General features: G+C 40.9%; 1 protein-coding gene across 3 annotated transcripts in view; it reads left to right on the top strand.

The window, feature by feature from the left end:
• KIFAP3 (kinesin associated protein 3) overlaps positions 1 to 12876 on the top strand; it is a 68614-nt gene that overhangs the window by 37337 nt on the left and 18401 nt on the right. For 2 of the 3 annotated variants that reach the window (XM_039730296.1, XM_039730295.1), the window contains exons 18-19: positions 5753 to 5942; positions 10694 to 10793. In XM_039730296.1, coding sequence (XP_039586230.1) covers positions 5753 to 5942; positions 10694 to 10793 — 290 coding nt within the window. Of the gene's footprint in view, positions 1 to 5752; positions 5943 to 10693; positions 10794 to 12034; positions 12061 to 12876 lie in introns of all 3 variants that reach the window. The other variant, XM_039730298.1, reaches the window with a different exon arrangement.

Here is a 12876-nt window from a genome sequence, read left to right as displayed (position 1 = left end):
GATTTAAGAATGCTTCAGTCTCAGTCGTGTGCTGAGCTTTGGCAGCAAGCAGCCAGCTCAGTGTCCTTGTACCCCTGAAGTATTCTTGTACCCCTGAAGTGGGGCAGCTCTCAGGGCTTAGCTGGAAGCCTGGAATCAGCAGCTGGTATAGGAGTCTCAAACAAATGAATTTCCCTTTTCCCCTACTTCAGAAGCCTGGAGAACTGCAACTCCAAGCTGTTGGAAAGAGATGTCAGCTTACCTGAGATGGTTTTATTCTGTTCACTTTAGTCAACATTATCAAGAGCCAAGGGAGCTACTAATCTCTCAGGTTTATTATTATTTTTCTGCTCCTAGCTGAGTTTTATTGCAGTCCATTTATTTTCCTCATTTATTCAAAGGATATTTAATTAATATCATCAGCTTCTAGGACTCTGTAGTCTGACTCTCACTCTTTCCCATGATTTTCCTCTTCAGTGCCTTTGCAGCTTTGAATCCAGACCTGCTGGACCATCTTGTTTCTCTTATGCTCAAGAGTGGATCACAATACTTCCTGCAGCAGTAAAATATCTTTTAGATAGTTACAGCATTGTCCATGGGATTTAGCAAGGGCCTCATGCCTAAGGTGTTTTTCCAGCTCTCATTCTTTGCCCTGGGTATTTGTAATGGATGGCAAATAATGTTTGCCTTGTATGGAATTCATTGTTAATGAACAGCTTGCATCTTTCTGTGTTAGCTAAGCTCCCTGATGGAAATCCTCCGTGTTGGGAATGCTGGAATTTCACCTAAGAAGCAGGAATGTGCTGTGAACCCTCTGTGCTCTGGGATTTGGGGCCAGCTGTATGAGATGTTGGCCAGCTCTCTTAGAGTCAAGGAAGAGCAGACCACAGGGATTTGGTGTGGGCTTTATTTGAATAGGCAGCATGCTCTGAAATAGATAACCTTTGACTCCAGCTTGGTGTCCTCTTTTCATGAAGAGTGCTGTAGTCACTCCAGGAAAAAAGGTTCTCCCTTCACTTGACAGGACCCCCTTTCTGTGGTGCATCTTGTTGTCCTGTTATCCTGTAGCAAACATGAAAACAGGGGTGGGCAGAAGGGCAGCAAGGGGCTGGGGCTGCAGCTGAGCTGCTGAAGTTTCCTCTGTTCATTGTTCAATTTGCCAGGAATGTGTTTTGGTGCTGATTGTTTCTTGTGGCTCTGCCTGCAGCAGAGTAACCAGGCAGCTTTAGATAGGGCAAGAGTGTCCTGATTGTTTTTGTCTTCACATAAAACCTGCCTTGCACAGATTCCCTTTCAGCACTGGTGCCTGCTCTCTGGCTTTGTGGGACTGGGAAGGTGAGCCAAACCACTGATCTGTTCCTTGCATAGCAGGTTGCCAATGATATATCTTACATTCCTCCAAAAGGGAGGGAAAAAAGGTTCTCTAGTCTGCTACTGCCAATATAGAAACTTTGAAGATGCCCTACATTTCATTGAGCCACCTAAATTTAGGGGGCATCAATGGTTACTCTTTTTTCCTTGCCTTGCCATTAGTTTCAGCTGTCAGATTTCTGTGAGCTTCCTGACAGAGTATATTTGTAGTAATGAAGCTGATTGTGAAGCAGTGATTTCAGGTTGCACAGGTGTAAGCAGTGGAAGGATTTTTTTTCCTGCCCTGTGAAGGAACTGCCCTGCAGTGGAAGATTATTTTTTTTTCCTGTCCTGTGAAGGACTTGCCCTGCAGTGGCACTTACCCTGAGGTAGGTGTTGTAGACACCTGCAGAAGGTGATCCCTAACATCTCTTTCTCTCCTTGGTTTATAGAGGCACAGAGTTAAAATCACATGCCTAACTTTCAGATAGCTAGACAAGATAAATCTTTTCTTTCTTAATAAATGGTTCATTTATTCTTTCATGTAAACAGTAGGTTTTTAATGAAGAATGTAACAAATCACTAAGTAGAGCCTTGAACATAATGAGCCTTTAGTTATTGTACAGCACTTTCGGTTCAGTATGAGGAATCACATCAAATGAACCCTATTACAGACCCAATTAAAGGGCAACCACATTAAAGTGCAAAGGAAAATCTGTTTTTCATCAGCTGTGAGGGAACACAAAGCAGATCTGTGTAGCTCTGTGTTATCCTATAGTGTGTTAATCAGATACAAGGTGTGACGGAAGCCAGTGACAAAGGGGACCCTGATAGGGAACAGACACGCTCTGATAATGGGCCAGTTAACGCTTCATAATAGTTCAATGGTTCAGTAGTAAACAAAGCTGGAAGTAGAACTTCAAAAAGGATGGCACATTCCTCCCAGAGTCAAGCCATACATCTTCTATGACACTTCTGGATTTATGGAAACCGAATGTTAAAACCAGTGATGTCAGGGAGCTCCAAAGAGAATAAAATCAGCTTTGAGAATTCCTCCTTTCAAGTTTCTGACCATGACTGGGGTGTTTGAGGGGGGTGGTGCTGGAAAATAGGCACATTCTGTTCACCTTCTCATTCTCCCTTGCAGTGCTTTTCCAGTAGCCTAACGTTTAAAAGGACTGGAGGGCTCAAAGCTGTAGCTTTATCTCCATAATTTTTAGCTTTCTGGTTTCATGTTTGCAGAAATTCTCTTGTAAAGAAGGAGTGCTTCATGTGTTTAAAAACCAAAACACAACCAAAACAAAAAAAAAATACCCACCCAAAACCACAAAATAAAAAAAAAAAATTTAATAGCTCAAAATATAATTACTGGAAGACTTGCAGTGTTTTAGGGAATTGTTTTGCTCTAAATGTCTTTAATTTGGCTTCTTTGTGCCTTTTGGCTGTAGTCCTGCATTTACAGCTTTTCTTCCATTCTGATGTTATTCCATTAATCATTTACCCAGTGGTGCTTCTGCCTATTTCCATGGAAAATCTACAGACATATCCCTGATCTAGCACTACTTAAATGAACTTCTTTAATGCTGGAGTTATGTAAATCATTCTAGATTATTGCAAATCTTCCTTTTCTGTGATTGCTGCCAGAATGAAACTCCTGACAAAAGTGGTCATTGATCTAGTTCTGGTGCAGTCACTTCTTTGTAACATTTGTACCTTGCTGTTTTCACTGGGAATGAACAACAAGAACAAAGTTGTCAAAGTACTTGAATGGCTAAATTGTGGTTTTTAAGTAATGTGCTGTTCAATTGCTAATAACCATTTTCCAAAATTTAGATGAATGCTAGGGGAAAAATACCTGGGAGTCTTGAACCTCTTAGTATAGGATGGGAAATGTAGAATATATAGGAATACTCTGCCCTGCTGTCATCAGCTGAAGGAAAAATCAGTTAGAATCTGTAAAATGTAAAATTATTTTTGCAAAAGTATATAAGAAGTTGATGTCTATTTCTGACAGATATTCAGCATGTTCAGACAGTGGTGTGAGTGGAACTGATGTCAGGAATTGGGATACATTTAGGGTTGTAACTTTGGGAATATTCAAGTGTTTTCAAAGTGCATTGATGGTAAATGTGAATGAGGTGATTTAGCTGATGGCCTTTTAGCTTTTGAGAACTTTGAAAAGTAAACAGGATCATGTAAAAGGGATTCAGCTTTCACAGAGGTTAATCTAATTTGCTGTTTGTTAAATTTGTTTATTTTCCTCCCCTTCTTTGCAATCATGACTTCTGGGAATAGTGTTCTTGAGAGTGCAGTATGATTTCTGGCAATTACAAGATGTTTCTCTAAAGCTTGTAAGTAATTCACAGCTGCTGGAGGGTGACATAACAGCCAGCCCAGGGCTTAGCTCTGGCAGATGCAGCAAAGGAGCTGCTTCCAAGGTGCTGGTCAGATGTCATCATTAAAAGTTAAGCCTTGTCTTTTTTTTATGGGTCATTTTATAAATCTCAGTGATGAGCTTGCTTTTTCCAGGTTTTTACTGTTACTTCTAGTTTTTCTTTTTAATCAAGAGTGGAAATGGGGAAAAAAAAGAAGATGAAATAGCCTGAGGTATTCTTTTCCAAACAGTATGAGGTGTGTGTGTGTTTGTTGGGTTTTAGTCTTGTCTTTTCTCCCTCCCTAAAGCTGCAGTAATCCTGACAGACAGAAAGTGGAATTTTGCTTCCCGAAGCACTGAGAATATTCATCTGTAGATCCCACCGCTGATACCTGCTCTGGGTGTGGAAGTTGTGCAGGACACCAGGTGTTGGACAGGGTCACTGAACAGGAGTGCCAGGATGGTGAGGAGTGGAATTAGTGAGGTCTAGGAGTTAGTGTTGATCAGAGGTGGATTTGGAGAAATTGAGAATAATGAAGTTTTGGATGTTCTAGATCCCTGTTGGCAGTGGCAGAGAAGCCTTGCCAGACTGGCAGGGCCAGCTGGCTTTTGTGTTATGCCCCAGCCCAAAGGTGGAAAAGGCACAGGGTGGAGAGTGTTACCTGTGGAACACATATGACAGCAATGAAGACAAGGCTGGTTGAATATTAAGTCAGTTTAAAACCTCTAGTTGAGACTATGGGACTTTCAAAAGTTTAACCTGAGCTCCTAAGCCAGCTGATTTTGCCTTCTCTGCCAGTTTATGGCCTCTGGTTGTAGACAGATCTGCTTTGACATGTCAGAAATTCCCACTTCCACAACCAAGGCATTGTCACTGATTGTGTGTCATCTTCAGGGCTAAGTAAAACAGATTTTTAAAGCCTTAAACTACTCCAGCTTAGATCTCTGAGGAGAGTATGTCTAGATCATGTGTTCACCACCATGAGAGTTAAGAAATAATTTTCAACTTTTCTCTCCTTTGTTAGGTTAGAAGACAGTGGAGTGGGATGTGTTTCATAAGGATATTTCTTCCCACAAGAACAAACATTCTGGTTAGAGGTGTTATTCTTGCTCACAATATTTTGATTAAAAAAGCACAAATTATGGTGCATTATTTGTGACTATTCCCAAACTGATACCATCTGCAGATTTCATATGTGGATGAGCTTCCTAGAGATATCTGGGCCTTATCTTCCCAGCAGGATTGAGGAACTGAGTGCTGCCCTTGGGCTGGTGCTCCCTCTGTGGAAATCACCAGCCCGCAGATCTGCTCTGTTCAGAAGATCCTTGTCATTGCAGTGACCATAGGCTGTCTCACTTCGTGCTGGTGTTCCTGTACATGAATATCACATCACTTGAGTGCTGTTAGGCTGTAATCCAGATTGAAATGTCATGCCTGCATGTTTTTCCATAGTGACTGGAACCTGTATCCTGTTTTACTCAGCTTTCTGGAGAAGTTCCCCTCAGAGTTTACTTGCCTATCATTTTTGTGGTTGTTAGACATTATACATAAAATTTGACATGAAGTTGAAATTAAATTCTTGCTGGAGTTCATGAAATAAAAGAAATTTACTGGTTTTATCACAGCCTTTTTTGTTAATAGGTTTTTTTAGTAACTAGTTGTCCTAGGAAATGCTCATCTAATCAGAGTGTGCAGGGTATTTGGCCAGTGTTAATAATTAATTACTAAAAATCTCCTGAAGATTGGCAGTAATTGGGTCTTCTTAATTAAACCAAACGAGGAGACTGCTGATGGAACTGTTCTGTTCAAAGCAGGAGTTTTTCGGGATGGAGTGAAATTCCAAACCATGAAGGGAAGATTGTACTGCTGTATCACAAACCCAAATAATGCCCAAAGCTTGCAAAATCCCTTTTGCTCAAAGAACATAAAGCTAAGTCACTGGGCCCTGAACTGACATCTTTTGCTGATGTTGGCTTCCCCTGCCGTTTCCTGTTGGACCACCTTTGTCTACAGCTGATCCTAAACCACTGTGTGGTGCTTTTCACCAGGAATATGATGAGGAATGGGCTAAAAAAATCCAGACAGAGAAGTTTCGGTGGCACAACTCGCAGTGGCTGGAGATGGTGGAGAGCCGGCAGATGGACGACAGCGAGCAGTACCTGTATGGGGATGACCCCATCGAGCCCTACATCCACGAGGGGGATATCCTGGAGAGGCCTGACCTCTACTATAATGCAGGTAAAGCAGCTACCTGGATGGTCATTTCAATGGGACTCAGCAATCCCTGAGCTTTCCAGAATTTTGCTAGATTTGAAGAGGACCAACAAATTCTTAACACTTGACACGTAAGTAATGCATGTAGAGAAATGTAGAGATCATGTCACTGCCCAGTTGTTGTTTTGTTTTTTTTTCTTTAACAAATCAGCCTTAAAACATCAAAATAGAATGTTTTAACAGATCAAATGTTTTCAGTTTTTTTATATGAGGAAGATATGCTAAACCTCACCCTTTCCTGCAGATCTGTGCAGTATAGAATAACATGCCCCTAAGAGAACATTTTTGTCAGTAAATCAACCAGCTATGCCTTTCCCTAAATACCTTTTCTAACTTCATATATCTGTATCACAACTACCCATTACCTTAGAGGCTCTCTCATTTAGAGACTTCACCTTGACTTCATTGTCTGTATTTGACACTTTGTATCTTCTTGGAAATGGGATGTTCCTCAGTTAATGTTCCTCCAAGTTAATTTGCATTTGCCACCACTGACCAAGCTCAGGGAAGATGCCAGACCAGAACAGGTAAAATTACACCTGTGGATGTCAGTCTGTCCTTGGGGGAGGCTGTCAATGCTTAGCACTGGGGTTGCCACCTCTGCCTTTGCAGTGGGAGCTTTGGCTGGGCCTGACTCAAACCAGCAGGACAGTTCCTGTTTTGTGGCACTGGGAGCAGCACTGGTGCCATCCAGGGATGGGCTTGTCATTGTTGGGGTTGATAACATGGAGTGGCTACCTAGAACAGAGGCTAGACAAGATTAGGAGGGTAAAAGTGGGTATTTATTGAAGGCCTTCAGTAGGCACAGCTTGGGCAGCCAGAAGCCTCCAAGGGGCTACACCCAGGATAGACAATGGTCACGAGTTTTTCAGACAATTACAAATTTGGTCCATTTACATATCAGGGGTTAATCCTCCAATTACAGCTTCAGGTAATGAAGTCATTTACCCCCAGTTTGCTTCCCCATTTCACTTTTGTTTACACTCTGGGGTCTGAAGCTGTAGGGTGTCCTTGAGTTTCAGGCCCAGAGGGATTGTTTTATCTGACCAAAATGTGAAGACAGCAGGCAACACTCTGTATGGAGTTCAGAGTTATACACTAAAGCAGTGCAGGATTTGAAAAATATAAAAGCTAAAATCCTAAGGCATCAGGGTGGTAGTGATGGATTAAGTACTGCATATCCATGATTTTAGGAAATGTTGCAGGTCTGCAGGAATATGAGTAGACCTGTCTCAGAGAGCTGATGGACCATGACAATGGAGTCAAGTAAAGGTGGCCCAGCCTTGTTCTTCCCTGCTCTGTAAACAAAAACCTTTTCTCATCCCTGTTAAATTCACAGCTGTGGGATTTATGCTGAATTTTGTTCTGCCTATTGTGTTGTGCAATGGGATTTTTATTGCAGATACTGATGAAAGACTTCAATTGATTCTCAGCAAACTTGTAGATTCCTTAGCAGAAGACATCATTTGATGACATGACATCATTTCATGACTTGAAACAAATTTATCTGTATGAATTTTGCTGTTGTATATCTAGGATTTAGGGAAGTATGTGAATCTCTTCTGTAAATGCTGATTTATCTAATCCAGTGTTGCCAGCTGTTCAGGAGGAAGGCTTAGTAAAGCTTTGCAGGAAGCAATAATGAAATAATTTGCCCAGTAGATAAATGTCTTCATAACTTTTTGTAACTAGGAGTTTGCTTACCCTCTCAAACTTGTGGGTTTAGATCCTTTTCAGGCTCCTGGATAACTGAGTGCATGAATTTTTGCCTTTTTTTTTTAATTGCTGGGTTTGAGTCTGTGTTTTTCATTTTCCACTTAAGTGTCCAGTCCTTTGCCATGAAGCATGAATCACAAAACTCTGTGACTCTGGATCAGTTTGCAGGAAGAGTAATTACAAAAACAAAACTACTAAGCCCCATCGTCTTCACTCATAGCTGCTGCAAGAAAATAATTGTGCAAGATCTCAGTAGCATTTCAAAACTGTTCTCAAAGGATATCAGAACACAAGGCTTCTTTTTCTTCTGCCATAGCAACTTGCCTCTTAGTGTGATAGTTTTTCCCTTTTGGATTTTTGTGTTGGAATTGATACTTGACTGGGAAGGAAAGGTAGAATTCTGGTGATATGTTCTGCAGATGTTTGAAATGTGCTTTTGTTTTTCAAGGTAGCCCTTTTTAAAGAGTGATTATATTCAAAAGGTAGATTCAATTCTCAGGTTCATTGCAACAAGTGTCAGTAATTGTGTGCCTCTGCAATTTCCTAGACTTCAGCTTTTGAAATGTGGCATCTCAAAAGTGACATAATATTCCTTTGAAAGGCTGCAGGCTAAGGTACCAATTGGAGCAGGGATTTGGGTTCTGAAGGACAGATCATTACTTGGTGAAAAAAACAAACCCACCAAAAGTACAAATCTTTGTGCAATCAGAAATTAAATACTTGTATTTTGGTTGGATAATTTTAGAAGTGATCTACACTGATGGCTGACAAGTCCCACCTTGACCATAATCATTCTTGAGCTCGCTGATGGCAAGATGAGTTCCTTATTTCATGACAGGCCAATCACTCTCTTGCACACTAATTTAAATCTACATGAAAAATGTGGTAGAATCTCTGAAGTTGCCTTCCTGAGCTCGGTGCCTCTCTTGCTCTGAAAGTACATAACCTAATTTATGTTGAAATGTACATAACAACAGATGTCCTTTAACTGTGTAATCACATTTTCTGCAGCTGATGCTCTCCATGTGCTTTCATTTTCCTATAAATTCATGTGAGCCATAACTCTGAGTGTTATGGTTTGACTGTTAACACTCTTGATTGAAGACACTTTAAGTAGTGGTAGCAGTAGCCTCAGAGTTAAAATGCAGTGCTTGCTTTATTAATACAAAGACATATGTTATTTTTTGAGTTTCTCTGCTCTCAAAGAAGAGAATTTTTAACCTAGCCTGACTATTTAAAATGCAGAGTCACTTAAATGGATTGCTTTTGATCTGCAGTGCTGCAGTTGTAAAAGTGATAATGGTCCTCCTCATTTCAGTTCAGTGCAGCACACAGACTAGGAGGTGAGCTAGGAAATTTGGCACAAGTCTTAATAAAGGCCATTTCCACTTTCCTTTCACTCCTTTGGACATTTTGTGTGATGTCACAGGGCACCCATGTCCTGCTGAACATGCTGAGACAGGAATATTGATCCCTGCCAGAGCACTTGCTTGTCAAGTCATACTCCTTCCCATACTGTACACACATGTCTGCAATTAGAACGTGGCCATGTACAGCAATCTGATGCTGCTAAAATGTGGTCTGATCATGGCTGGCATTTTTCATTTGCAATCTGCTGCCTTGCATTCAGTCACTTTCCCATGAGGTATTATCTTCTAAATGAATCTCTGTAGCACCTCATCAAATGTCTGTTAGAAATCTAGATGTGTCAATTCTATTCCTTTTATCACTTGTCACTATATTATCTTCAAAAAACACCAGGTAAATTCATAAAGCACTGGGAGATTTGTTTGAATGCCAGAGTCGTCATCTCTAAGCCCTTGTGTCTGTAAGTAACTTTCCACTGCTTCCTGTGCAGGCAGTTTTAGTAGTTTGGAAACCACAGAGGTTAAGCTAAGTGGCCTGTGACTCCCTGGATCTTATCTCTCTTTCTTTAAAGTGGAATGGCATTTGTAACTTCCTAGTCATTAGGAATCTCTGTCTTCCCTCTCTTAAACTCTTAATGTATCAGTCTGGATGTACCTGTTTCTGCCCTGGGTTTATGGGGATGCTTTCTGCACTTCAAGTCTGGAATTGTTTTCATACAGTGATGGAGACAAACTGATGTAGGGGCTGTTTAAATGAAAGAGCTTGTTTTATCTGATTAGAGCCTAATACTAATTACCAAGTAAGAACTGTGCCCTTAATATTAAAATGAAATGTGTTTTGTGAATGGCAGCAGCCAGGAGTTAAGCTGGGCTCTCATTCAGCTGGGGTCAGTTCAGTGACTTCACTTCAAAGACACTCTCTGGGTTTACACTGATGTAACAGAAGGAAGATGTTAGCTCCTGATTTTTTTTTTTCCTCATAAAGCAAGCAGAGACTGTGAAGCCTTTAAGGAATACTTCTGGCTTTACAAATGTCTGCATCTTCATATGCCAGTGTTGTAATGTAAAGGGAGCACAAAAAAATCTGTAGCCTCTGTTCTTGAGAGCATATCACATGAAAAGCCTGCCCTTGTTGGAAAGAGCTCTGAGATATTAAAAGATGGGCAAGATAAAATAAATAAGTTTGAAGTCACTTTCTTGTTTTTCTCAACAAGTTTGAAGAGATACAGTGGTGTGATATAGAGTCTGAACAATTAAGACCTTTGCTGCTTTTAAATTTTTATGCTCCTGGCCCAGATTGATGTTTTACCTTTTTCATTACTTGTTCTCTTGGCTTACTTTGATGGGTCTTGAAATAATTTTTATAGGCTTAAGGAAGAAGGGCTAAGAGAATATTTCCATGTACAGCATTTTTCAGGGCAGTGGGCTGAAGCTCCTTGGAATCTTCCTCCCAGTAAGGATTTTTTTTGTATTTCGAGTTGCTGGGTTTCAGTATTATTGTTGATTTTTGTTCCTCACAGAAATATTTTAAGTTAAATTCCTAATGAATTGCTAAAATAAACTAGGACAGGTGGTTTTGCCCACTTGCCCTCAATCCTGCTCCTTGCCAAGTGACTGTATTTTGTTTTCTAGATGGGCTGATAGTCCCTGATGGAGCGGTGAGCCCGGATATCTTCGGGGATTACCAGCTGCAGAATGGAGACCTGGTTGGGCAGCACCCCTTCTCTGGCAAGTAAGTTGCTGCTGCTAAAGAATTCTTATCATCCAATGATAAGAATTATCCAATAACTCTTCAGGTTTCTTTTAGGGCTTCATTTGCAGTGCTCAGTAATTCTTTCCCCCGCCCCAGCAGTAGGAATGATTTACACTGCACAAGCAGTTCTAGTCTGTTGTCTGAATCACATGTCTGTTTTAACATCCTAACATGTAATACATCACAGCTTTCCAAAAGCTGTGGAATAGAACAATAACAAAGAATACACCACCTGTTACGACAACTACTCAAATACATACTCTTCAGACACTGGGAAACATCTGCAGAGATGCTGATTATCCAGATGATGTTTATTTCCAATATTCTTAAAATTAAAAGAAGTCTTTCTTAAATTTAAAATAAGCTGCTGTGGGCTTGGTGTTTTTTGGTGTTTTTCCATTAACTTCACCCTTCCCTAGGTATTCTGTTAGATTCCTGAGGGCACTTTGAAAATGGGCTATAGGGACAAAAGGCATCAGCCTTTTCTGATATTCTGGGAGCTCTTTCTCTGAATTTCCCCTTTGGTCAAAGACCTCTCCTTCTCAGTGATGGCAAGCTGTTCCACTTTGAATTTCTGAGTAAACTTCTCCCACGAGTTCAAAATAAGAAACACTCATTTCCAATAATGGAATCTTCATAAATGCTGATGCTGTGGAGTTTAGGAAGTGCCTTTTATAAAGCATGAATTCTGTGCACTCATGAGCAAGAAATAGTTCAAACACTTGGTAGTCAGGGTACAGCATTGACTTCAACAGGATCCAGCTATCTGGATATGCCCAGCCCTGGGGCTGAAGCTGTTTCTTTCCAAAGGAAGAATGTTCTTTTCACCACTAACACCTTTAGTCACCATTTGTAAAATGTAAGTCATTCACAGTATGTACAGCTGAAGCAAAAAAAGATTTTCCTCCCTTACTTTGGCTTCCTGTAGTAAATCAAGGGTGGTGGACAGTTACTTTTGTTGGTTTGTTCTACCTGTGATGCACCAGAAACCTGAACATTGAGTAAGGGTTGGTGTGGTCATAACATTTTTAAGGACAAATTAAAATAACTAACATGCTCAGGGAGGAAAAAACAAGCGGGATTTGAGATGAATCTTCTAGAAAAAAAAGTAAATATTTTTACTCAGTAAGCATCAAGTTAGTGTGAGTCTGTGTTTGGGAAGGGGAAGGAGATGCTGGTGCCCATGCTGATCATTTCCAAATGTTCAACCTTTGTTGCAGAGCTTGCAGGTGGGAGAGAAACTGAGGTAAGTGTGAGCTCTGTGCTGCTCTTGGGGTCTCAGGGGGTGACTCACCATTTTTAACTTCACAACAGCCACACAACCACGAGGTGATGGATTTCTCTGTTCACCAGAACACTGGAGGGTGCTCCCTGTATTCTTCATGCCCACCTGGAGGTGTGGGGAAAGGTGTGTAGGGCAGAGCTTGTAGACTTCTTTGTTTCCAGTAAACTTAAGAGAAAGCTCCAGTCAAATTTTGCCAGAGAGCTTTCAGCTGGGAAGCAAAACCATTTTCAATGTCCTTGGTTAAAAGTGAAGGCACATCAGTCAGCCTCAAATTGCAGTCTCTCATCAAGGAACTCCAATAGTAACCTGAGTTTTAATCTGGTTGTATTCCAGCTGACATGAGTAGCAAAATACATCTGGTGTATACCTAATTAAATTAAGTATTTGTAGAATTTCCTTGCAAGTTTCAAGGCATCCTGAAGGCTCACCTCAAGAATGAAAATAAAAGAACTGCAGGTTGGCCCATTGCTGATGGGCTCTGGAAATATTGGGATTTCTGGCTAGAATCCTGTTTTCTAGGAAGACTTCTTTCAATAAGATTGCTCCATGGACTTATCTGCAGTCCAGACACGCAGTCTAATTGGAAACAGTGGGGAGTGCTGCAAATGTTCTGTCTTGTTTGTAGCAGAGCAGGAGTGAATTGTTTGATAGAATAGATACTGGCAGCTGAGTGGTGGATCTGACTTCTCACATGTGGGTCATTATGGGCTGGAGCTGCTTGGCGCCAGCAGCCAGGATTTCCTGATGCTCAGACCTAATGTAAAATGCATTAGTGCT

This window comes from Passer montanus, unplaced genomic scaffold, assembly GCF_014805655.1.
Source record: "Passer montanus isolate IOZ18808 unplaced genomic scaffold, ASM1480565v1 scaffold71, whole genome shotgun sequence".
NCBI classification, from domain to species: domain Eukaryota; kingdom Metazoa; phylum Chordata; class Aves; order Passeriformes; family Passeridae; genus Passer; species Passer montanus.
The sequence above is the reverse complement of the archived record's forward strand: the minus strand, read 5'-3'. Positions and strand labels throughout refer to the sequence as shown.